This window comes from Nomascus leucogenys, chromosome 15 (assembly GCF_006542625.1).
Source record: "Nomascus leucogenys isolate Asia chromosome 15, Asia_NLE_v1, whole genome shotgun sequence".
In the NCBI taxonomy this organism is placed as follows: domain Eukaryota; kingdom Metazoa; phylum Chordata; class Mammalia; order Primates; family Hylobatidae; genus Nomascus; species Nomascus leucogenys.
This window is the reverse complement of record NC_044395.1, coordinates 60851279-60875654: the sequence shown is the minus strand read 5'-3', so window position 1 is coordinate 60875654 and position 24376 is coordinate 60851279. Positions and strand designations below refer to the sequence as shown.

Genomic DNA, 24376 nt, shown 5'->3' with positions numbered 1-24376 from the left:
ACCAAACAAAAAGCAAGGATTGATGAAATCAGAGAAATGTAAAAGAAATATTCCTGGCCGGGTGCCGTGGCTCACACCTGTAATCTCAGCACTTTGGGAGGCCGAGGCAGGTGGATCATAAGGTCAGGCATTCAAGACCAGCCTAGCCAACATGGTGAAACCCCGTCTCTACTAAAAACACAAAAATTAGCCAGGCATAGTGGCGGGCACCTGTAATCCCAGCTACTCTGAAGCTGAGGCAGGAGAATTGCTTGAACCCAGGAGGTGGAGGTTGCAGTGAGCCACCACACACCAGCCTGGGGACCAGAGCAAGACTCCATCTCAAAAAAAAAAAAAAGAAGAAATATTCCTTCCTAAAACAAACAAGAAATCAAGGCAATAAACATCTCCTAAACAGAAATGGAATAGAAACACAAAGAAGTGGGAAGAAGCAGAAGACTTGGGCCTTCTGGCCACCCTCCCCAGAAGTAGGCAGAAAGATGGGCTCCTCAGGGCAAAATGAGCACTAAATGAGCATGAGAAGCTGAGTGGGGCTCTCCCTATTAAAAAAAAGGCCAAGAAAAGACAGCTTAGAGAAACTGCAGAACTTTAAGAATAATCCTAAAAGGGGAAATTTGAAAAGCTACCAGCGAGAAAGGAAATATTACTTACAAATTAGGCTGATGGCAGACTCCTCATTAGCAGCAGTAGATGCCAGAAGAAATATGTCTTCAATGCACTGTTAATTATTAATTGTTTCTAGTAAACTTTTAGTCAAAAGTGAGGGTAATTTGAGACCAGCTGGGGCAACATAATGAAATACTATCTCTACCAAAAAAAAAAAAAAAAAGCCAGGCATGGCACATGCCTGTAGTCCAAGCTACTTGGGAGGCTGAGGTGGAAGGATTGTTTGAGCCAGGAATTTGAGGTTGCAGTGAACTGTGATCGCACCATTGCACTCTAGCCTGTGTGACAGAAAAAAAAAAAAAGAAAAGCGAGGGTGAGAGAGAGCATTTTATTGATTGATTGAGACAGAGTCTCACTCTGTTGCCCAGTCCCACCTCCGAGTAGCAGGGATTATAGGTGTGAACCACTGCACCTGGCATTGATAGTTTTAAATGCATAAATATTGATAGTTTACTATCCACAGACCCTTTACCCATGCTGAATGATGCAAATAGAAAGTGACACCAAAGGGAGCATATAGTATGTAAGAAAACAGCAAGGGGTATACAAATGGTTAAAACATTAGTGAATTTCTGACTGTAAGCTAACAAACAAAAATAAATATCTGATTATGTGTTTTAAGGTGAAACAAACTAGGCCATTGTTATTCAAAATGTAGTCTGGACCACTGCTCGTCTAAGAACTGTCTGTCACAATCTGTGGTGAGCAACGTGGAAAAAGTGAGGGTAAAAGTTTCAAAACTTCTATAGCAATTTTACGTTATTGTGACTCTTCATTGTATTTTACAAAAGTATCAGCTCACAATGGAATGAAGCAAATAAAAAAATCCAGCCAACTGGTGTTTCCCCACAGAGAGTGAAAAGCATTGCCCTAGACAACAATAATGAGAGTGGGTGTTGAAAGGGTTAAGACTCATTGAGGTCACTGATTTGTTTGGGAGGAGGATAGAGATAGTAACCAACTTTAGAATTTGCTAGAAAAAATTGTGGTCAAGTGTACGTGTTAAAAATTTAAGGATACCTAGTAAAGGCTAAAATCAGAGGGCTGAGTGTGGTGGCTCACACGTGTAATCCCAGCACTTTGGTCTCAAACTCCTGATCCCAAGTAATCCGTCCGCCTCAGCCTCCCAAAGTGTGGGGATTACAGTCGTGAGGCACCGTGCCCAGACTGTATAATCCCAGCACTTTGGGAAGCTGAGGTGGGAGGATCACTTGAAGCCAGGAGCTTGAGACCAGCTTGGGCAACAAAGCGAGACTCCCGTCTCTACCAAAAAAAAAAAAAAAAAAAAAAAGATGGAAAGCAGAGATTATAGATTTCTAATTAGCAGAGGAATAAAGGGAATAGAAAATATAGAAAGCGTTGTCAACTTGGTAGGAAACAGAAAAGAAAACAAAAGGTAAAAAGAAACATGTAGTGTGGGGGTAGCATTATGTCCAAATATATTTGTAATCACAATAATTATAAATGGATATCATACAGGTTTGAAGTATTTCGTTTAAAACTTTAAAAATGCTGAAGCAACAAGGCTTTGAGAACAGGATTAAATTTTAAGAATGAGTGTTTTATACAGAAGAGGAAAAGTTACACTTAGGAAGCAATGACAGAGCACATTTTAAAGCAACTTTCAGTAATGCCTAAAATTTTTGTTGACCAGTTCTTTGGCATTCTTCTTTTTTACATTAGCTGTGACCAGAAACAGTTTTATTATTATTGCTGATGATTATGTCGATGTCAATACTCCCTCTGTCTACATTCTCTTAGTATGTCTTCAGCCACTATGGATCTAAAAGCTGAAATTACTTATCTGTTCATAACTTTTTCCTCTTTGTTTATCTGCATCTCCCAAAGGTTTTCTGTTGAATTTTTAGGAATCAAAATCTCTTAACTATAGAATACAATGGCTAAGTAGTTCATTTTCACTTCCAGGAGTGTGTTGGACACTACTTAATACACTGAAAAATTTTTCACTAAAATAAACACTGGATTTTAATCCTTTGTTCAGTAACCTCTTCTGGCATTATTAGGGAGTGATATATTCTTGTTAGTTGTATGTAGCAAAATGGTCTTTATTTGACATACAAATGTGGCACTCTTTTTTTTTTTTTTTTAAAGGAAAAAAAAAATAGAGATCAGGTCTCACTGTGTTGCCCAGGATGGTCTTGAACTGCTGGGCTCAAATGATCCTTCTACCTCGGCCTCCCAGAGTGTTGGGATTACAGGCGTGAGCCACCACGCCTGGCCAGATACTGCAATCTTAAAGTATTTAATAGCAATTCAGACAAAAGAGAAGTTGAATAAGTGATGATGCAAATTTTTATCTTAGTTGTAAAAGTGATTCATGATTTTTTTTCCTGGTAAAAAATGTCAAGCACCCTACTAGAATATTAAACTAGGTACTGTGGGATACAAAAGTATAAGACATGGATTCACAAATTTATTTTCTTTGTTGAGGAGATAAGACAGCATATATTCCAGAAGACATCCAGTTTACAAATGAGTTTAGTTTGAAAAATTGTTTTTGGTGTCATTTGTTTGCGTCTTGCAGATAATGCTGGTGAGTTACAGCAGAACCTTAAATAATTTGAAGAGCACTTCAGGAAGAGGTTTTAATGTTTGGTGACTATTGGGAAGCAAAGAGGAGCTTTGTTATACCTTGAAGTTGGTATGGAGGTTGGTGAATAAGGCTGGGTGACCTGTAGAGATTTCTACATGGGTTTTCTAGGTGGGTTTAACTGCTGTGATGGTGATTAGGGGAGGATGAGAAATAAAAGGCTGTTGAGTCAGTAAGCTGGAAATCTTCCAGATCCCCATTCAGGATTTTGCCTTTAATGTATACAGGCAAGATTATCTTTGCCTGAATTTCATTTTGGTGGCTACTCATCTTTTGTGGGACTGCTGACAGCTACTTTTTATGAATGCACCGTCCTAGTCATTAGGAATATGGATATTGGAGTCAGATTGATGTAAGTTTAATTATAGGCACTCCTGACAACTATTACTCCAGTAAATGGAAACTTCTACTCACTAGGCTCTAAATCCTATGATAAGAAGAATTACATCTCTAATACTTACCGTTGTATTAACACTATATCTCTAGCATAGTGCCTGGTATGTAGTAGGCTCTCAATAAAATTTTGTTAGTGAATGAAGGTGAATGCTTGCTGTGTTTAGGGCTATCACAGCAATAATTGAGAATAAAAATCTTGAGTAGATGATATTTGTTCTACCCTGGGTTACCTCCAGCCTCAACTTTTGGTATTTATTTTTATGTAACTCATATTGGCATAATTACTCCAACTGTTGTGCTATTGATAAGGTGCAAAAGCATTAGACCAGTTGTTATAAGGCTGGAGTGAAATTACTTATAGACAAATCTCTAAAGATTAAAGAGTTATGAAGGTAAGTATATAGATATATAGAGATATAAGTAAGAATTTCATTTTTCTGACTAGAAGCCACAGCAGTAGTATCTTTAGAGTCCAGTAGATGGCAATACTTTCTCATTTTAATGGAAAAAATTAGAGCAGGCATAGAATCCAAGTCAAAAGGAGCAAATCTTGTGGATGAAAGAAACTCAAGATATTGAAATAGCAATTTGGTGATGAATTTCACAAAAATAACCATATAACTTGATCATCTCGAGTATGTAGGCTGAGATTGAAGATTTAGGTATAACAAGTTTCAGGATCTGTTTTGAAAGCCTGAACAAATGAAAACTCCTTATTTTATATTTTTCAATTTGTTCTGGTATTGTGTTCCTTAGCAAATCACTTAACTTCTCTTAGTTTTAGGCTCCTCATCTCAAAAGTAAGAAAATCCTAATTAGCTGGATAACACCGCAGGGAATATTAGTTATCTAGCCCAACACTCTTATTTTGTAGATGGAAAAACTGACGTTCAGGGGGCTCATAATTTATTGAACTTGACATGGCAAGTTAGCTCCATGCTACAGATGATAACTTAGACATAGCTATAATTTATTTTATTTATTATTATTATTATTATTTTTGAGATGGCATCTCATTCTGTCACCCAGGCTGGAGTGCAGTGGCATGATCTCGGCTCACTGCAACCTCTGCCTCCCGGGTTCAATCGGTTACCCTGCTTCAGCCTCCCGAGTAGCTGGGATTATAGGCACCTGCCACCACACGCAACTAATTTTTGTATTTTTAGTAGAGATGGGGTTTCACCATGTTTTCCAGGCTGGTCTCGAACTCCTGACCTCAAGTGACTGCCCACCTCGGCTTCCCAAAGTGCTGGGATTACAGGCATGAGCTACCAGCTGCTATAATTTATCTATCTCTATATATCTATATGCTTACCTCCATAGCTCTTTAATCTTTTTTTTTTTATTTTTGGATGAGTCTCGCTCTGTCACCCAGGCTGGACTGCAGTTGGGCAATCTCGGCTCACTGCAATCTCCGCCTCCTGGGTTCAAGCAATTCTCTGCCTCAGCCTCCCGAGTGGCTGGGATTACGGGGGCCTGCCACACGCCCAGCTCATTTTTTTGTATTTTTAGTAGAGACAGGGTTTTAGCATCTTGGCCAGGCTGGTCTTGAACTCCTGACCTCGTGATCCACCCACCTCAGCCTCCCAAAGTGCTGGGATTACAGGTGTGAGCCACCGCGCCCGGCCCATAGCTCTTTAATCTTTAGAGATTTGTCTATAAGTAATTCGCTCCAGCCTTATAACAACCTTAGAGGAAGGTAGGGCCAATTTATCATTATTTGCTTAAAAGAAATTGAGTCACAGAGGGGCAAAGTGACTTCCTTTCATTCCGTGACTTAGTAATTTCTATACAATGAATTGCCCCTTTCTCTTTGCTCCTGAAGCCCTTTTGACATACCTCTGTTAGTAGTTGTTGAGTTTATTACAGTTTTTTGAATTGTATATCTGTCACTCTTTCTAGAAGGTACAAACTGTATTTTAACTTTGTATCTGTAATACCAGGCTCAGTAGCAGGCATCTATTAGGTATATAGTAAGTACTTATGGAATAAAAATGAATGGCCAAGATATTAGGATGAGTTGTGGCAGAACCTGGATCAGAACACATCTCTCCCTCTTTATAGACATGCACTTTCTTCATTATACTATGTCACCTGTGAAGAGGTGGTGTGATAGAAGATTTTCATCATTTAATTTTCATTTGAGGTTTCTTCCGTCATTTAATTTCACTGTGATTATATACTGTTAGCGATATCTCCTTTAACTTATAGCATCTTAGGTGGGCAAGTAGTAGTATTTTCATTTTCAGGATGAAGATGCTGACACCCAGAGAAGTTAAGAGATTTCCATGTAGTTTGTAGAACTGAGAAATTAAATAGATGGTTATTTCCTCTTGCTAGTTAGCTAATGGATACTAACTTGTTTCCAAAGCATGTCCCACACAGTACGCAAGCAGAACATCATTCAGAAGTAGGGATTAAGTGTCCCAAGTAAAGCCAATATTTTAATAACAGAGAGCTGGATATAGTATATTTCTTCCCAGGTCTTTTAGTACATTATCAAGGAAAAGTTGGAAAAAAACCATTTAAAAAGTCCATTCCTATGCATATTCTGTTTAGTTTTCCTTTCCCTTGCCTTACAAAATAGAAGAAACAAAGACTGGGAAAATCCTCAGGAACTGTTTATAATAGCTGCTTGCTTTATTATAAAGCATCTAGAGATCTGAGCCCAGATTAAATCCAGGGTAAAATTTTATTTCTGAACTATTTGAGCTGGTGTGATTGTGTACTAACAGTATTATACTAGGTAAGTATAGAGCTTTTATTTATTTTATTTTTAAATATTTCTCCCATTTCTCTTCTCAGGAATACAGAGCTTTAAAAAAACTACCATTGCCAGTTTTCATTTACTGAGTGCCTGCTATGAGACACTATATCAGATAGGTTATGTATTTTTATTTAATTTGTGTATAACAGCCCCATGAGGTAGTTCTCCTTTTATGAGTGAAGTACCTTAGAAGAAAACATTAAACTACTGAACCCAAGCAAGATGGCATAGGTGGTGAATAGCAGATCCATGATTCGAGCCCAGGTCTCATTCATTTGAAGGCTTGTTTTCTTAACCACTATGCTGTATGGCATCTCCACATTTCTTCCCACTTCATATAGTGTGACGGCGTACCAAGTCTCTGTCTTCACATTAACCAGCACAAAGCATAACTAGTTGTGCATTGTGGGAATCAAATGAGAGAGAACACATGCAAACACTTTGAACAGTATCAAAGTGCTTTATTCTACAGACTTTGGGCATTTATTATTGTAGAGTGGGCATGCAATGCCCATGAGACCATCAACCCACTGAAGTCCACAAAAGTTCCACACATTAGTCACTGTATTTGGCTTCCCTCTGAGTCTTTTTTCCCCCTTTTCTCTTGGATCGAATTAGCTTTTGACAGATGTTTGGAAAATCATCTTATCCTGTAATTCATATTTATAAACCCTGCTGCTGCAGTGTGGTCCCCATTCTCTCTCTTCATTGAAGCCAGAGAATAATCTGGGAAAATGCCACGTTTCCTGTTATGAATTTGGAGGATCTTGTCTTCTTAGCACAATTTTTGAGCTTTTGAAAACTTTTAATACTGTAAAATTCAAAGCTAAGTATGGTTCTTCATATAGATGTTTTAGATTTTTGAGAAGTAAACAGAAACAGAGCTCGACTTGTTCTCACCAGGGGATTCAGAGAGTTTAAAATTTTGTTTTGTTTAGTATTTTGAAAACATGTTTTCACCATTCTTTTTTAGATTTGTATAGAGGGCATTTTTGAGCCTCCTCACCCCATCCTGTAAGTCAATTTCTGTTTCAACTGTTGTACAAAGCTGGGAATCTTCTCTCACTCTCTTTTTCTCTCTCCACGAATTCTAGTTAACGTGCTGTCACTGTTGCCTTCTCTTCCTTCTCTCTTCTTTCACAGTTATAGTAATTTGGCCATACATCCTTTCTTCCTATTAGGGCGTATGCTCCTTTAGGGCTGAGGTTATGCCTTACTCAGTTTTAAAGTCTCAGACTTTGCTTACTGAATATTTTTCCATGAGTGAATGAAGTCTACTAGGATCACATTGTTCCCATCTCTGTTTTAAGGTAGACTTTTTGCTTAAGGGACGGCTACTTTAGGAGGGTTACTTTCAGTCCTCATGTCATGGAGTAGCATTGAAGGCACTTATTCCACTTCATACTTGGAGTGTGTGCCTGTGATTGTGATTATTTTCTGAGTATATTTGAAGTATGAACAAAAACATCTTCATCTCTGTTGATTTAAATTTAAAATCATTAATGTTAGTTTCAGGATCTGTATATCTTTGCTTCATGACACTGTTCTTATTTCTCAGTGCTTCTCACTGTTTTAAAGGAGAGGAAAAACATCCTCTGTTGTCTCAAACATTGGGCCAAATCTGAAGGGATGTACGCATTCAGCTCAGGTTAATTGTCCAAGAAGAGGTCTCACCTTTCCTCCTTAACTACTCAGCATCTGGGCTTCATCAGGTCTCAGAGCCAGGGTTGTCTAAGGCTTGGTGATGCTTAACAGAGATACGTGCACAGTTTTATTTGGCTTAAACTTGGCTGACACCTAAAAGTGTTACTAATGGCCAAATGAACGTATACACCTAGGAACACAGGCTGTCTATTGATTCATTAGGTAGTTGTAGTCATACAAACAAACACTGTATTTTAAAAAAAGTATACTCATTACATCTGAAAATGTGCTCAAGTAGTAGGATGAGCCATTGTTTTTTTTTTCCCTTGCCCATCAAGATTTCTTATTTTACCTAGGTTAAGTAGAAGAAGACTATTTTCAAAGCTCACTTATGGTTTTATGAATAAATATAGAACACTGGCAAGTCCTGCTGGGGAGAGATTTCCTCCCAGATAAACACCTTCAGTCTAGATTTCCATGTATCTAGACATGTGTCAAATTTGCCTCGATGTTTCAGAAATACATATGCTCTCCATAGCCCAAACTGAGCTCAGTTCCCTTCCCCTCACAACACTTCCTCCTGCTGTGTTTCTTAGTGAAGTGAATGGTACCACAATCCACCTACTTTCTCAAAGTCAGAACATAGAGTTGTCTTGAGTCCCTTCTTCTGTGTTTCAATCACTACTGATGGTGGCTGCTACTTTTTTCCTGGTTGTTGACATTATAGTCAGATTTATTTTTCTAAAATGCTGATCATATTCTTCCTTTATTCAAATCTTGTCAGCAGTGTTTGTCCTCAATAATTAATGACTTAGGAGGTCTTGCTATTCCTTATTTCTAAGCACTCCATCCTTAACACTTTCTTAGGCTAAGATTTGTTCACATCAGTTTTAGCTAAGGCCCCATTTCCATAGGAAGGTTTTTCTGTGATGTACTTCTTAAGTCCAGTGTGGATAGATTCCTTTTATATGCTGCCGTAGCACCTTGTATTACATTTCCCTCGTCACTGACCCTTATCCTATTATGTTCTGATTGCCCATTTGCTTACCTCTCTTACCTGCTACACTGTAAACTGTGCGAGGGCAAGGACAGTGTCTGTTTTTACCTGTTGATCCCTAGTACTTAGCACTGTGTCTGGCATGTAATAATAATCCAGTACATTCTTGCCAAATGAATGAATGAAGCTTCTGTAGCAGCAGATCATTAGAAATTCTGTTGGAATACACCACTTGGTTGTCTTCAGTAGTATAGCTCAGCAGTCCCCATCCTTTTTGGCACCAGGGATCGGTTTTGTGGAAGACAAGTTTTTCCACAGATGGGAGTGGGGACGGTTTCAGGATGAAACTGCTCCACCTCAGATGATCAGGCATTAGTTAGATTTTCATAAGGAATGCGCAACCTAGATCACTTGCATGTATAGCTTACAGTAGGGTTTGAGCTCTCGAGAATCTAATGCCCTCGCTGATCTGACAGGAGGGGGAGCTCAGGTGGTGATGCTTGCCCTGGGGCTTGGGAACCCCTGGTATAGCTTGTTACTCAAAATTGTAGTTCTCTGTCTTAGTGGTTTCTGACATTTCTGCATAGATACCTGCCAAATTATTATACTTTAAATGGAGCTCTTCATTTTTTCTCTCCAAGGTTGCGTTCTCTTCCAGTTTTCCATGTCTTTATTAACTATTTTTTCATTTATCCTGGCCTCAAATTTTATAGTTAAGTGTTGATTTATTTTATTTTATCCATTCTATTCAGTCAGCCACTAGACTCTTCTGAGTTCTTCTTTGAAGTAGTTCTGGTATCTGTGGCAACTTTTCCATCTCCATTGCCATGATCCAAGCTCAGATCAACATTCGCAAAGGGCTGGGTCACTGCAGTAGTTTCCTGGTGGGCCTATGGACTCTTGTCTCTTTGTATCCACTCTGTCTTACTGCTGCCTGATTAATCTTGCAAAAGGACACTTTCGTTTTTTATTCCTTTGCTTAAAGATTGTATGGAATAAATCTTATTGTCTGTTAGATGTGTCCAACTCTCTGGTCTGATTGCTTTCTCTCCATCAGCCCAAATTCAGTCACTTGTATAGTACTTTGGGTTCTGTCTCCGCTTTTTATCTCTCTTCTTCCTTCTCCTCCTCCTCCCCACCTTCCTTCTCCCCCTGCATCTTCCTCCTTCTCCTCCCCACCTTCCTCCTCTTCCTCTCTCTTTTTCCGTTTCTATTGTTTTTTATTACCATTGCCACTGATGGATTTTGAACCCTCATTATGTCTAATATGTATGGATTTTTATAGTAGCCTCCTATCGGGTAGTTGGACAGTCTTCTTCCTCCAATTTATGAGGTTTGTCAATACCAGAGTAACCTTCCTTAAATGTAGCTCTGGTTATAACCCTAAACTGTTAGAAACCTTCCATGAGTTCTTACTGCCCATGGGTTGTCTTTACATTTTAGCATGGTATTCAAGGCTTGCTGTGTTCTGGCCCTCCTTACTTACTTATTCAGCTGTATCTCCCACTACTTCCCTCTCCAGGGATCCAAATAATTTCCACGTCACTGAAGCTAAACGAATTGGACTACTATTTAATTTTCTCTGAATGCAGCTTGTGTTTTCCTGCTGTCATGCTTTGGCTAAAGGTGTTCAGTCTGTGTGAGACTTTCCTTCACTGCCATTCAGCTTTTCAGTACTACTTAATCCATCCCAAATACTGCCACCCCTGCAGTCTTTGATGTTCCTGTTCTACTAGATGGAATCTTTACTGCAGCAGAACTCCTGTAGCTTTTTTTTTTTTTTTTTTTTTTTGAGACGAGTCTTGCTCTGTCGCCCCAGGCTGGAGTGTAGTGGCGCGATCTCGGCTCACTGCAACCTCCGCCTCCCGGGTTCAAGCAATTCTCTGCCTCAGCCTCCTGAGTGGCTGGGATTACAGGTGCCCACCACCAAGCCCGACTTATTTTTTTGTATTTTTAATAGAGACGAGGTTTCACCATCTTGGCCAGGCTGGTCTTGAACTCCTGACCTTGTGATCCACCCGCCACGGTCTCCCAAAGTGCTGAGATTACAGGCGTGAGCCACCGTGCCCAGCCGACTCCTGTAGCTTTTTAAAAAGCCTTTCTTATGGCACTCTTGCATTATTTGATTCACTTGGAACCTTCACTGGGTTGTGTACTCTATGAGGACAGTAGTAATAATTGCCTAACACCATCTGTGTACTCGGTGTTCAGTAAACACTGAAAGGAATAAGTATATGTATAATGCTATTTGCTTCCTAATCAGTTATCCTACTAACTGGGTTATTTCTGTATACATTTTGTAGTTTTAATGAAGTTAAGGACAGTCTTGTGTTGTTGCGGCTAAAAACTCTCAAAATATATAGTAACATGTTTTATAACATGACTCATCCAATGAACTAGTACAGGGATAAGCAAACTGTAGTCCAGCACATGTTTTTGTATAGCTTGCGACTAAGAATGATTTTACATTTTTAAAGAATTTTAAAGAAAAAAATGAGAATATGTGACAGAAATGACATGTGGCCTGCAAAGCCGAAAACATTTACTATGTGGCCCTTTATGGAAAAAGTTTGCTGACCACTCATCTAGAAATACACCTGACTTGCCTGGAATTACTCCTGCTCATTGGATATGTTAAATTATCTATTTCCCTGAGCAGTTTAATAGGCACTCACCCAGACTTGTTACTATTCCGTTCCTTGAAGAATTGTTAGGCCTGACTTCAGAAGAATTTTGAGTGACATGTAAATCTTTTCTGGGCTCTTTGGCACTTGGCAGTATCTCACACAGATAACCAGATACAAATGAGCCGTTTCTTTCCATTATAATCCTTCATCAGAAGTCTGTCGGGATCGAACATCTGGTGAAGTTAGATGTCATTCAGAACAAGGCTCTTAGCATATTTCAAGAATGTTAATTGCTAAGTGATGGCTGAAACAGGAGGGCTTAATAATGTCCTTAAATTGCCTTAAATGTACATGGACTCAGAATTTTTAGAATTGGAAAAGGTCTTAGAGATCATCAAGTATAGCCTGGTTCTTAAGAACATGGGCTGTGGAGCCAGACTGCATGGCTCTTCTCTTTAATCCTCTTTGTGTCTCAGTTTCCACACCTTTAAAGTGGGGATATTAATAGCACTTATTTCACAGGGGTTTGTGAGTATTAAATGTGTTAACATTTAACATATTAACAGTTAGCTAACGTTGACATATAAAATACAATACTGCCTGCCACACTGTAAATGCATGTAAACATTACTTTTTATATTGCTGTTATTTTTTATTACTGTTTTTATTAGTAGTAGTTGCATCTCATTTTATAATTAAAGAAACTGAGGTCTGGGAGAGTTAAATTATTTTCCTTACTTATGCGATAGGCAGAGTAGATTAAAACCCAGGATTCCAGCTTTCAGTTGAATGTTCTTTCCCTGTTGTAAAGTGTGACTTTTAGTTGTATGTCGGTGGGTGTGGATAAATTTTTTATAGTAAGAAAAAGTATTTGGCAGCTTTTTCCATAAAATAAGAAACGCTAAGTAGAACATCATTAATCATTTTTCCTGAGAATCTTAAATCTACTTCTCAAGTCTTCTATTATTTGGATTTTTTTGCTGATTTATAAGACTGTCTCCTTTGTCCTCTTTTTCCTCATCTGCCCTTAAATGTATGGATTATTTCTTAGCATCTGTTTTTTAAAATTGAGGTGAAATTAATGTAACATAAATGAACTGTTTTGAAGTGTGCAATTCAGTGGCTCTGGGTACATTCACAGTGTTGTGTACCACCATCTCTGTCAAGTTGCAAAACATTTTCATAATCCCCAAATTAAACTTTGTACCTATAAAGTGCTCACTTTCTATTTTGCTATCCTCCAAACCCCTGGCAAACACCAGTTTGCTTTCCATCTCTATGGATTTACCTATTTTGGGTATTTCATACAAATTGAATTATATAGTATATGACCTTTTGTTCTGGCTCTTCTTCATTTAGTGTAATGTTTTGGTGTTGCATCTACATGTAGGAAGGAATGTACTTCATTCCTTTTTAGGGCTGAGTAATATTCTGTTGTATGTGTACACACACACAGACACATATACACATTTTGCTTATCTATTCATCTGTTGATAGACATTTGTGTTGTTTCCTTTTTTTTATTTTTTATTTTTTATTTTTTATTATACTTTAGGGTTTTAGGGTACATGTGCACAATGTGCAGGTTTGTTACATATGTATCCATGTGCCATGTTGATTTCCTGCACCCATTAACTCGTCATTTAGCATTAGGTGTATCTCCTAATGCTGTCCCTCCCCCCTCCCCCCACCCCACAACAGTCCCCGGAGTGTGATGATCCCCTTCCTGTGTCCATGAGTTCTCATTGTTCAATTCCCACCTATGAGTGAGAACATGTGGTGTTTGGTTTTTTGTCCTTGCGATAGTTTACTGAGAATGATGTTTTCCAGTTTCATCCATGTCCCTACAAAGGACACGAACTCATCATTTTTTATGGCTGCATAGTATTCCATGGTGTATATGTGCCACATTTTCTTAATCCAGTCTATCGTTGTTGGACATTTGGGTTGGTTCCAACTCTTTGCTATTGTGAATATTGCCGCAATAAACATACGTGTGCATGTGTCTTTATAGCAGCATGATTTATAGTCCTTTGGGTATATACCCAGTAATGGGATGGCTGGGTCAAATGGTATTTCTAGTTCGAGATCCCTGAGGAATCGCCACACTGACTTCCACAATGGTTGAACTAGTTTACAGTCCCACCAACAGTGTAAAAGTGTTCCTATTTCTCCACATCCTCTCCAGCACCTGTTGTTTCCTGACTTTTTAATGATGGCCATTCTAACTGGTGTGAGATGGTATCTCACTGTGGTTTTGATTTGCGTTTCTCTGATGGCCAGTGATGATGAGCATTTCTTCATGTGTTTTTTGGCTGCATAAATGTCTTCTTTTGAGAAGTGTCTGTTCATGTCCTCTGCCCACTTTTTGATGGGGTTGTTTGTTTTTTTCTTGTAAATTTGTTTGAGTTCATTGTAGATTCTGGATATTAGCCCTCTGTCAGATGAGTAGGTTGCAAAAATTTTCTCCCATTCTGTAGGTTGCCTGTTCACTCTGATGATAGTTTCTTTTGCTGTGCAGAAGCTCTTTAGTTTAATGAGATCCCATTTGTCGATTTTGGCTTTTGTTGCCATTGCTTTTGGTGTTTTAGACATGAAGTCCTTGCCCATGCCTATGTCCTGAATGGTATTGCCTAGGTTTTCTTGTAGGATTTTAATGGTTTTAGGTCTAACATATAAGTCTTTAATCCATCTTGAATTAATTTTTGTATAAGGTGTAAGGAAGGGATCCAGTTTCAGCTTTCTACATATGGCTAGCCAGTTTTCCCAGCACCATTTATTAAATAGGGAATCCTTTCCCCATTTCTTGTTTTTGTCAGGTTTGTCAAGGATCAGATAGTTGTAGCTATGCGGCATCATTTCTGAGGGCTCTGTTCTGTTCCATTGATCTATGTCTCTGTTGTGGTACCAGTACCATGCTGTTTTGGTTACTGTAGCCTTGTAGTATAGTTTAAAGTCAGGTAGCGTGATGCCTCCAGCTTTGTTCTTTTGGCTTAGGATTGACTTGGCGATGCGGGCTCTTTTGTGGTTCCATATGAACTTTAAAGTAGTTTTTTCGAATTCTGTGAAGAAAGTCATTGGTAGCTTGATGGGGATGGCATTGAATCTATAAATTACCTTGGGCAGTATGGCCATTTTCACGATATTGATTCTTCCAACCCATGAGCATGGAATGTTCTTCCATTTGTTTGTATCCTCTTTTATTTCATTGAGCAGTGGTTTGTAGTTCTCCTTGAAGAGGTCCTTCACATCCCTTGTAAGTTGGATTCCTAGGTATTTTATTCTCTTGGAAGCAATTGTGAATGGGAGTTCACTCATGATTTGGCTCTCTGTTTGTCTGTGATTGGTGTACAAGAATGCTTGTGATTTTTGTACATTGATTTTGTATCCTGAGACTTTGCTGAAGTTGCTAATCAGCTTAAGGAGATTTTGGGCTGAGACAATGGGGTTTTCTAGATATACAATCATGTCATCTGCAAACAGGGACAATTTGACTTCCTCTTTTCCTAATTGAATACCCTTTATTTCCTTCTCCTGCCTGATTGCTCTGGCCAGAACTTCCGGCAGTATGTTGAATAGGAGTGGTGAGAGAGGGCATCCCTGTCTTGTGCCAGTTTTCAAAGGGAATGCTTCCAGTTTTTGCCCATTCAGTATGATATTGGCTGTGGGTTTGTCATCGATAGCTCTTATTATTTTGAGATACGTCCCATCAATACCTAATTTATTGAGAGCATTTAGCATGAAGGGTTGTTGAATTTTGTCAAAGGCCTTTTCTGCATCTATTGAGATAATCATGTGGTTTTTGTCTTTGGTTCTGTTTATATGCTGGATTACATTTATTGATTTGCGTATGTTGAACCAGCCTTGCATCCCAGGGATGAAGCCCACTTGATCATGGTGGATAAGCTTTTTGATGTGCTGCTGGATTCGGTTTGCCAGTATTTTATTGAGGATTTTTGCATCAATGTTCATCAAGGATATTGGTCTGAAATTCTCTTTTTTGGTTAAGTCTCTGCCAGGTTTTGGTATCAGGACGATGCTGGCTTCGTAAAATGTGTTAGGGAGGATTCCCTCTTTTTCTATCGATTGGAATAGTTTCAGAAGGAATGGTACCAGTTCCTCCTTGTACCTCTGGTAGAATTCAGCTGTGAATCCATCAGGTCCTGGACTCTTTTTGGTTGGTAAGCTATTGATTATTGCCACAATTTCAGAACCTGTTATTGGTCTATTCAGAGATTCAACTTCTTCCTGGTTTAGTCTTGGGAGGGTGTATTTGTCGAGGAATTTATCCATTTCTTCTAGATTTTCTAGTTTATTTGCATAGAGGTGTTTGTAGTATTCTCTGATGGTAGATTGTATTTCTGTGGGATCGGTGGTGATATCCCCTTTTTCGTTTTTTATTGCATCTATTTGATTCTTCTCTCTTTTCTTCTTCATTAGTCTTGCTAGCGGTCCATCAATTTTGTTGATCTTTTCAAAAAACCAGCTTCTGGATTCATTAATTTTTTGAAGGGTTTTTTGTGTCTCTATTTCCTTCAGTTCTGCTCTGATTTTAGTTATTTCTAGCCTTCTGCTAGCTTTTGAATGTGTTTGCTCTTGCTTTTCTAGTTCTTTTAATTGTGATGTTAGGGTGTCAATTTTGGATCTTTCCTGCTTTCTCTTGTGGGCATTTAGTGCTATAAATTTCCCTCTACACACTGCTTTGAATGTGTCCCAGAGATTCTGGTATGTTGTGTCTTTGTTCTCGTTGGTTTCAAAGAACATCTTTATTTCTGCCTTCATTTCATTCTGTACCCAATAGTCATTCAGGAGCAGGTTGTTCAGTTTCCATGTAGTTGAGCGGTTTTGAGTGAGTTTCTTAATCCTGAGTTCTAGTTTGATTGCACTGTGGTCTGAGAGACAGTTTGTTATAATTTCTGTTCTTTTACATTTGCTGAGGAGAGCTTTACTTCCAACTATGTGGTCAATTTTGGAATAGGTGTGGTGTGGTGCTGAAAAAAATGTATATTCTGTTGACTTGGGGTGGAGAGTTCTGTAGATGTCTATTAGGTCCACTTTATGTAGAGCTGAGTTCAATTCCTGAATATCCTTGTTAACTTTCTGTCTCGTTGATCTGTCTAATGCTGACAGTGGGGTGTTAAAATCTCCCATTATTATTGTGTGGGAGTTTAAGTCCCTTTGTAGGTCACTGAGGACTTGCTTTATGAATCTGGGTGCTCCTGTGTTGGGTGCATATATATTTAGGATAGTTAGCTCTTCTTGTTGAATTGATCCCTTTACCATTATGTAATGGCCTTCTTTGTCTCTTTTGATCTTTGTTGGTTTAAAGTCTATTTTATCAGAGACTAGGATTGCAACCCCTGCCTTTTTTTGATTTCCAGTTGCTTGATAGATCTTCCTCCATCCCTTTATTTTGAGTCTATGTGTGTCTCTGCATGTGAGATGGGTTTCCTGAATACAGCACACTGATGGGTCCTGACTCCTTATCCAGTTTGCCAGTCTGTGTCTTTTGGTTGGAGCATTTAGCCCATTTACATTTAACGTTAATATTGTTATGTGTGAATCTGATCCTGTCATTATGATGTTAGTTGGTTATTTTGCTCGTTAGTTGCTATAGTTTCTTCCTAGCCTCGATGGTCTTTACAGTTTGGCATGTTTTTGCAGTGGCTGGTGCCGGTCGTTCCTTTCCATGTTTAGTGCTTCCTTCAGCAGCTCTTTTAGGGCAGGCCTGGTGGTGACAAAATCACTCAGCGTTTGCTTATCTGTAAAGTATTTTATTTCTCCTTCACTTATGAAGCTTAGTTTGGCGGGATAGGAAATTCTGGGTTGAAAATTCTTTTCTTTAAGAATGGTGAATATCGGCCCCCACTCTCTTCTGTCTTGTAGAGTTTCTGCTGAGAGATCAGCTGTTAGTCTGATGGGCTTCCCTTTGTGGGTAACCCGACCTTTCTCTCTGGCTGCCCTTAACATTTTTTCCTTCATTTCAACTTTGGTGAATCTGACAATTATGTGTCTTGGAGTTGCCCTTGTGTTGTTTCCTTTTTTGACTGTTGTGAATAGTGCTGCTGTGAACATTTGTGTACAGCTGTTTGTTTGAGTGCCTGTTTTCAGTCTTTTGGGTATGTACCTAGGAGTGAAAATGCTGGGTCATATTATAATTCTATGATTACCTTTTTGAGGAACTGCTAAACTTTTTTTTTTACAGTGGCTGACCAATACATTCCTAATAGCAATATGTGAGGGTTCTCATTTCTCCACATCCTCACTAACACTTATCTTCTGTTTGTTATGCTATTCGTATGTCTTTATTTGGACAAATGTCTCTTGCAGTTCTTTGCCCATTTTAAAATTGAGTTGTCTTTTTGCTGTTGAATATATGAGTTCTTTATATCATCTGGAAATTAGACCTCTATCAGATACACAGTTTGTGAATATTTTCTCCCATTCTGTTGGGTTGTTTTTCTGCTTACTTGATTGTGTCCTTTGATGCACAAAAGTTTTTGATTTTAATGAAGTATAATTTACTGATTTATTTGTACTTATGCTTTTTATATCATATCTAAGAATAGATTGGTAAATCCAAGGTTATATAGATTTACCCCTGTGTTTTCTTCTAATAGTTTTATAGTTTTTTAGCTTTATAGTGGGTTTTTTGTTTGTTTGTTTTGTTTTTTTGGAGATAGGGTCTCACTCTGTCACCCAGGCTGGAGTGCAGTGGCGTGATCTCAGCTCACTTCAACCTCTGCCTCCTGGGTTCAAGTGATTCTCCTGCCTCCAACCTCCCGAGTAGCTGGGATTACAAGCGCGTGCCATCATGCCCAGCTAATTTTAGTATTTTTAGTAGAGACCAGGTTTTACCATGTTAGCTAGGCTGGTCTCGAACTCCTGACCTCAAGTGACCTGCCCACCTCAGCCTCTCAAAGTGCCGGGATTTACAGGCTCGAGCCACCGTGCTTGGCCAGCCTTATGGTTTTACAGTTAAGTCTTTGATTCATTTTGAGGTAATTTAAAAATATGGTATTAAGGACAGGTCCAACTTCATTCTTTTACAAGTGGCTATCCAGTTTTTTTAGCACCATTTGATGAAAAGACTTATTTCCCCATTGAGTAGTCTGAACCTTTGTTGAAAATCAGTTGATCATAGATGCATTGATTTATTTCTAGATTCTCAGTTCTATTTTGTTGATTTATATGTCTGTCTTTATGCCAGTGCTATCCTGTTTTGACTATTGTTGCTTGGTATTAAGTTGAAATTGGGATGTGCGAATCTTCTAACTTTGTTCTCTTCAGTATAATTTTGGCTATTGGCCCCTTGCAATTCCAGATGAATTTGAGAATTGGCTTTTCCATTTCTGTAAACAAGGCTGCTGGAATTTTGATAGAGATGGCATTGAATATCTAGATTGCTTTGGGTAATTGTTCCTATATTGATAATATTAAGTCTTTAAATCCATGAACATGGGATGCCATTTGATTTATTTTGGTCCAGTTTGGAATACACTTTATTTATTTTTCTTGCCTAATTGTTCTGGCTAGGACTTAGGGTACAAATGTTGAGTAGAAGTGGTGAGAGCAATCACCTTGTCTTTCTTGTTTTTGGTATTGGGGGAAGATTTTGAGTCTTTCACCATTGAGTGTGGTGTTAGCTGTGGGTTTTTTGTAGATGCCCTTTATCAGGTCTGGGAAATTCCTTTCTATTCCTAGTTTGTTGAATTTTTTTTTTAATCATGGAAAGGTGCTGAATTTTGTCAGATGCATTTTCTGCATCAACTGAGATGACTATGTGTGTTGTGGTGTATTACACTGATCCTTCCTTCCTTCTTTCTATACTTTCTCTTTTTGACAGTGTCTTGCTCTGTCACTTAGGCTGGAATGCAGTGGCACAATCACAGCTCACTGTACCCTCAAACTCCTGGGCTCAAGTGATCCTCCCACCTCAGCCTCCTGAGTAGCTGGGACTGCAGGCATGCATTACCATGCCCAGCCAATTTCTTTATTTAAAAAAATTTTTTTAGAAATGGTGTCTCACTATATTGCCCAGGCTGGTCTCTAACTCCTGGGCTCTAGTGATCCTCCTGCCTGTGCCTCCCAAAGTGCTGGTATTACAGGTGCCCAGCCTGATTGATTTTCATGTATCGAAACTCCCTTGCATACCCTGTATGAATTTCAGCTGTTCATGGTGTATAATCTTTAAAAATTTTTTTTGTGGTAAATTACAAATACACAAAATTTACTATCTTAACCATTCTAAGTATACAGTTTAGTGGCATTAGGTACATTCACACTGTTGTGCAACCATTGCCACCATCCATGTATTTCATCTTGCAAAACTTTTCACCTTGCAAAACTGAAACTCTCTATTAAACAATAATTTCTCATTCTCCCCTCTCCCCGGTCCCTGTCAGCTACCGTTCAACTTTCTGTTTCTATGATTTTGACTACTCTAGGTACCTCATGTGAATGAGTGAATGTTTTTCCTTTGATTGGCTTATTTCACTTAATATAATGTCCTCAAGCTTCATCAATGTTTTAGCATGTGTCAGAATTTCCTTCCTTTTTAATGGTGAATAATATTTCCTTGTATGAATATACCATATTTTGTTTATCCATCACCTGTGGACACTTGGGTTGCTTCCACCCCCTGGCTATTGTAAATAATGCTGCTATGAATATGGATATACAAATGGCACTTCCCATTCTTGCTTTCACTTTTTTGGGGTATATACCCAGAAATAGTTGCCATGTTGTGGGCTATAATTCTTTTAATATGCCACTAGGTCACTTTTAGTAGTATTTTGTTGAAGATTTTTATATCTATATTCATAAAGGATATTGGTCTATAGTTTTCTTGTGACATTTTGTCTGGCTTTGGTATCAGGATAGTATTGGTCTCATAGAACAACTTAAGAAGTGTTTCCTTGCTTTTATGTTTTTTGAAGACTTTGAGAAGGATTGGTGTTAAATAATTGGTTGAATTCACCAGTCAAATAATCTGGTTCTGGGCTTTTTTTTTTTTCTGGTGGGAGTTTTGTGATTACAAATTCTATCTACCTCTTTATCTGTTATAGGTCTGTTCAGATTTTCTGTTTCTTCTTGAGTCATTTTTATTTGTATATCATTTTGTCTGCATTATCTGATTTGCTGGAATACAAATAATTGTTCATTGTATTCTTTTATAAACCTTCTTATTTCTGTAAGATTGGTAATAACGTTCCCACTTCTTTCCTGATTTTAGTGATTTGAGTCTTCTTTCCTTTCCCTTTGGTTAGTTTACCTTAAGATTTGTCAATGAGCCAGGTGCAGTGGCTCATGCCTGTAATCCCAGCACTTTGGGAGGCCAAGGTAGGAGGATAGCTTGAGTCCAGAAGTTAAAGAGCAGCCTTGGCAACATAGTAAGACACCCTTCTCTGTGAAAAATAAAAATAGCTGGGCGTGGTGGTGCATGCCTGTAATCCCAGCTAATTGGGAGGCTGAGGTGGAAATATCTCACGAACCCAGGAGTTCAAGGTCAGTCTGGGCAACATGGAGAAACCCCATCTCTACAAAAAAAATGCAAAAATTAACCGGGCATGGTGGTGCATGCCTGTAATTCCAGCTATTCAGGTGGCTGCGGCAGGAGGATGGCTTCAGCCCAGGAGATTGAGGCTGCAGTGAATTGTGATCGCGCCACTATTCTCCAGCCTGGGTACCAGAATCAGAACTTGTTGAAAAAAAAAAAAAAGATTTGTCAGTGTTGATCTTTTTAAAAAACAAGCTTCTCTAGTTTGAATTAATACCAACTTAGTTTTAATGCCGTAAAAAGCTTTACTTCTATATAGCTCTATTCCCCTACCTTTGTGTCATTGTTTTCACAGATTGCATCTTTATAATGGTGTGCCCATCAAGATAGATTTATAAGGATTTTTTCATGTATTCGTCTAGTTGATTGTTTTTTAAATGGTAGACCAACTAGACATTCTTAGGCTACATCCAGTTAATAATATGTCTTTTTAAATCTTTATAATGTATTGCTGGTTCAATTTGCTGATATTTCACTAAGGATTTTTGTGTTTCTGTTCATGAGGGATATTGGTGTATAATTTCCTTTGTGTGTGTGTGTTGTCTCTGTCTAGTTTTGGCATCAGTAATGCTAGTTTTATAAGTTGGAAATTGTTCCCTTCTCTGCTTTCTGAAGGAGTTTGTGTAAAGTGGATATTCTTTCTTTCTTAAATGTTTGATGAAATTCATCAGTGAGACCATTTGGACAGGATTTGTGTGTGTGTGGGAAGATTTTCAATTGCTTATTCACTAAAAGAGTAGATATGGGGCTATTTAGATGTTTCATAGTATGTCTGTTTGGGCACTTTTGTGTTTCTTTTCAAGGAACTTGTCTAATTAAGTTGTCACAGTTATTAGCATAAAGTTGTTAATAATATTCTTCTAATATCCTTTTAATGTCTGTAGTGACATAACTTTTAATGATTCTACTAGCATTATAGCAAACATGTATATGGTGCTTATTAAATACCTTTCATTTTACAGATATTAACTTTTAATTCCCTCAGTTTGTGAGGCAGTTACTATTATCATCTCCATATTACAGATGAAGCAACCAAGTTAAACTAAGAACACTCTGGTTCCTTGCTTAAGATTATATAGCTGTTGTATTGAAGGCTTGAATTGGGCTCCTGGTGGGTCCAGAGTCTTTTTTTCTAAATTACTGTGTACTCTCCCCACCCACTCCCCGCTTTTTTTTTTTTTTTTTTTTTTTGACAGGGTGTTGCTCTGTCACCCAGGCTGGAGTGCAGTGGTGTGACCGCCAGATTGGTTCACCTTGCCCTCTACCTGGACAGAGCCAATTTATCAAGACAGGGAATTGCAACAGGGAAAGACTAATTCATGTAGAGCCAGCTGTGCAGGAGACCAGAGTTTTATCATTACTCAAATCAGTCTCCTCTGCCTTTCTTAAATGACAGAGATACCTATTCTGTTCTTCTTCTGGAATTGTCCTATATTCCTTTTAGAAAGTATTCTTGCTCCTTTGTACCACAGAGTAGAAATATTTGTTTCTGGTGTTCCTAATCAGAACTTGGAATGCCCTTTTCCCCATAAAAACATTACATATGATGGCTAGGCATAGTTGAAATATTATTGTTAATACTCTTTTTGAGTCACATAATATGTTAAAACGACTTCTGGAGCTTCCTTGGGAGGTTCACCACAATTTATAATGTGAAACATTGTTTCCGTGGGAAACTGTGAGAAGAAATGTATTTTATTTTTTTGACCTAACACCAAATTTATCACTTTTTTAAAACAAGAGATATTCCCCAAAAGTGAAGAAATAAGAAACAAATCCAGTGTTCATGCATTTCCAAACTGCAGCCTTGATTCCAGGACACCTCCTTCTCTCAAATCGAGCTGGCTTCCTGGGAATCCAGTGGTGGTACATGGATCGAGGGTTCCTTTGTGCTGCATTTTTTACTGCCTCTCTCCTGAGTTGTGGGGATAGATTCTGCAGACTCTTGCGCTGGCCTAAAGGTGCCCAGCCTTGACTCCACTTCTGTGTCTGTGATCCCATGTGGGCAGGTTTCCTGGGTCCCTGTGCTCTCAGCAGGTTTCTCAGGCGCCTCTCCTTGCTGCTGTGGCCCCAGGTGATGTTCAGCCATCATCTGGAGCTCTCTCGTTGTGGGTGTGATCCTTGTCATCTTCTGTCGCTGTGGAGACATTACCAAAGTGGGTCGAGGATCCGTGTTCATCTCTCTCTGGGGATGACTGGTCAGCACAAGGATGGCAGCATTGGGCGACACGTCCAAATCTGCTCTGCCCCCTCGGGATCTGGGGGCTGTTGTCTTGCTCCATGGCTGGGGCAGCAACTGCTGGGCCGGCACTGTGGTGGGAGGGAAGGCCGCGGGACTCGGGGCTGGGCTGGGCACGCTCCTTCTCCACTTTTGTCAGGTCCCCCTGCCAAAACTTATTTTACATTCCCTCACCTGAAAGGTTAGACTTCTGTTACATGGCAGATATACTTTACTTTTTGGAATCTCTAAAATTTTAGATTTACTCAGTTGTTAATATGTCATATTTTTAAAAAGACAAGCATCATTAATTTGTGCATGTATTTTATTTTGTTTGGTTTTGATTAATTTGTTGATTAATGTCTTTCAGGGTTATTCAAATGCTCAGAAGACTATTCTTCTACAGGTGGATCAGAACTGTGTTCGCAATTCTTATGATGTCTTCTCTTTGCTACGGTAAGAAACTTCTTAGACTGCCCTGAATTCTAAAGAATCTTTCTCATTTTGAGTTTGTGACATTTCAATGTGAGAAAATTCGCGGAAGCTTTAGAGGCTGTTATTCAAGCTTAGCATTTTTCAGTGCAAGCGTCATAAATTTTGTAGCTACAGTGATTTAAATTTATCTATTTTACAAAGTGTTTGGAAAGCCATTTCCTTTCTCTGGACAGTGGGAGAGAATGTTTGGAAGCCAGTGATCTGAAAACAGACATGAGCTGTTTGCTGGTCTTCTGTACCCTACAGAACAGCAATCAAAGTTGCAAAAGTTAGACTTATCAAAGTCTTAACAACTGCAGCATCACTCGGAAAGCCCTTCAACAGCCCCAAATGTGGCTTTGAGTTTTGACCTGTTCTTTGTCTTAAAAGAATTATGTTTGGCAAGCCAAAAAAGCT

At 38.8% G+C, this 24376-nt stretch overlaps 1 protein-coding gene across 1 annotated transcript in view; it reads left to right on the top strand.

Annotated features, from left to right (window-relative positions):
* The window catches only part of UVRAG (UV radiation resistance associated), a 333633-nt gene that overhangs the window by 73393 nt on the left and 235864 nt on the right, over positions 1-24376 (top strand). The window contains exon 6 of the mRNA XM_030828684.1: positions 23856-23941. Coding sequence (XP_030684544.1) covers positions 23856-23941 — 86 coding nt within the window. The remainder of the gene's footprint in view (positions 1-23855; positions 23942-24376) is intronic.